Raw genomic sequence first — 1,029 nt, 5'->3', positions numbered from 1 at the left:
CATCGGATCGCGCTTACCTCTGTAAATATTGTAAATAGTCAAGTTTCGCGTCAAGGAATAAACAATGTTCGGTGCACAAGTGCGCTCAATTTATTAACAGACACACATTTCCACGCTCATTCCTATCTCGCGGCATTTATCCAATCATCGCGTACACGTCTACTAAACATCTGGTCCTTCGAGCCGGATACTTGGTCCGGTGCTCGTATACGCGTAGCCGCGATATTTCGTCGCGAGTGTCGTGGCCCCTGAAGAGATCTCGTCCATGAGTACTTCGATCATGAGCATGGATGCTGATGGCCTGTTGAGAGCGCAAACCGAGCTCCAGGGACGCATTGCTCGCGCTTGCGAGAACCTGAAAAAGCAAGGCTCAGCCAAAATAACTGTGGGCGCACTGGAGTCAAGACTTCAGTCCTTAGAAGCAAACTGGAAGAAGTTCGAGGAGAACCATGAGGTGCTACGTACCACACATTGGGAAACCGTGAGTAAACACGACTACTTCGAGCAAAACTTCTACGATCTAGCAGAGGAGAAGTACCTGCAACAAAGCGGCGCCTTCCGTGACGCCTTGATTAGCCTGCGCAAACCTGGAGAGGGTACAGGTAGCTCCCTGCCGACGATGGTGGTGGGAGAGCACAAGGGAAGCCGCACGCTTCCACGTATCAATCTACCACAATTCTCTGGAGTGTACGACGAGTGGCCTTCCTTCCGCAATCTCTTCAAATCCCTAGTAGATAGGGACGCTACGCTCACGAACATTGAGAAACTGCACTACTTAAAAACGAGTGTTCGCGGTGACGCGGAGCATGTCATCCGGAACTTGCTCATCACAAGTGAGAATTACGAACGCGCATGGGCCGCACTTGCGGCCCGATATGAAAATAAGCGTCTTCTCACGCAAACTTGCCTGTCCACTGTGACCTCACTCCCGCGCATGAAGACAGAGTCGGCACAGGAACTCAGACGCGTGTTCAACACCATGGTGGACACATACGATGCACTCGAGAGTATAGGTCGCCCACTCACGAA

At 51.5% G+C, this 1,029-nt stretch overlaps 1 protein-coding gene across 1 annotated transcript; it reads left to right on the top strand.

Annotated features, from left to right (window-relative positions):
• Positions 1–286: 286 nt before the first annotated feature.
• LOC105458160 lies at positions 287–1,007 on the top strand (the record flags this gene model as incomplete). The annotated part of the gene is made up of 1 exon (XM_011703259.1): positions 287–1,007. A coding segment is annotated over exon 1 (721 nt), but the record flags the coding sequence as incomplete, so codon positions are not given.
• Between the last annotated feature and the right edge of the window lie 22 nt (positions 1,008–1,029).

Source organism: Wasmannia auropunctata, unplaced genomic scaffold (assembly GCF_000956235.1).
Source record: "Wasmannia auropunctata unplaced genomic scaffold, wasmannia.A_1.0 LD334584.1, whole genome shotgun sequence".
Lineage (NCBI taxonomy): Eukaryota > Metazoa > Arthropoda > Insecta > Hymenoptera > Formicidae > Wasmannia > Wasmannia auropunctata.
The sequence above is the reverse complement of the archived record's forward strand: the minus strand, read 5'-3'. Positions and strand labels throughout refer to the sequence as shown.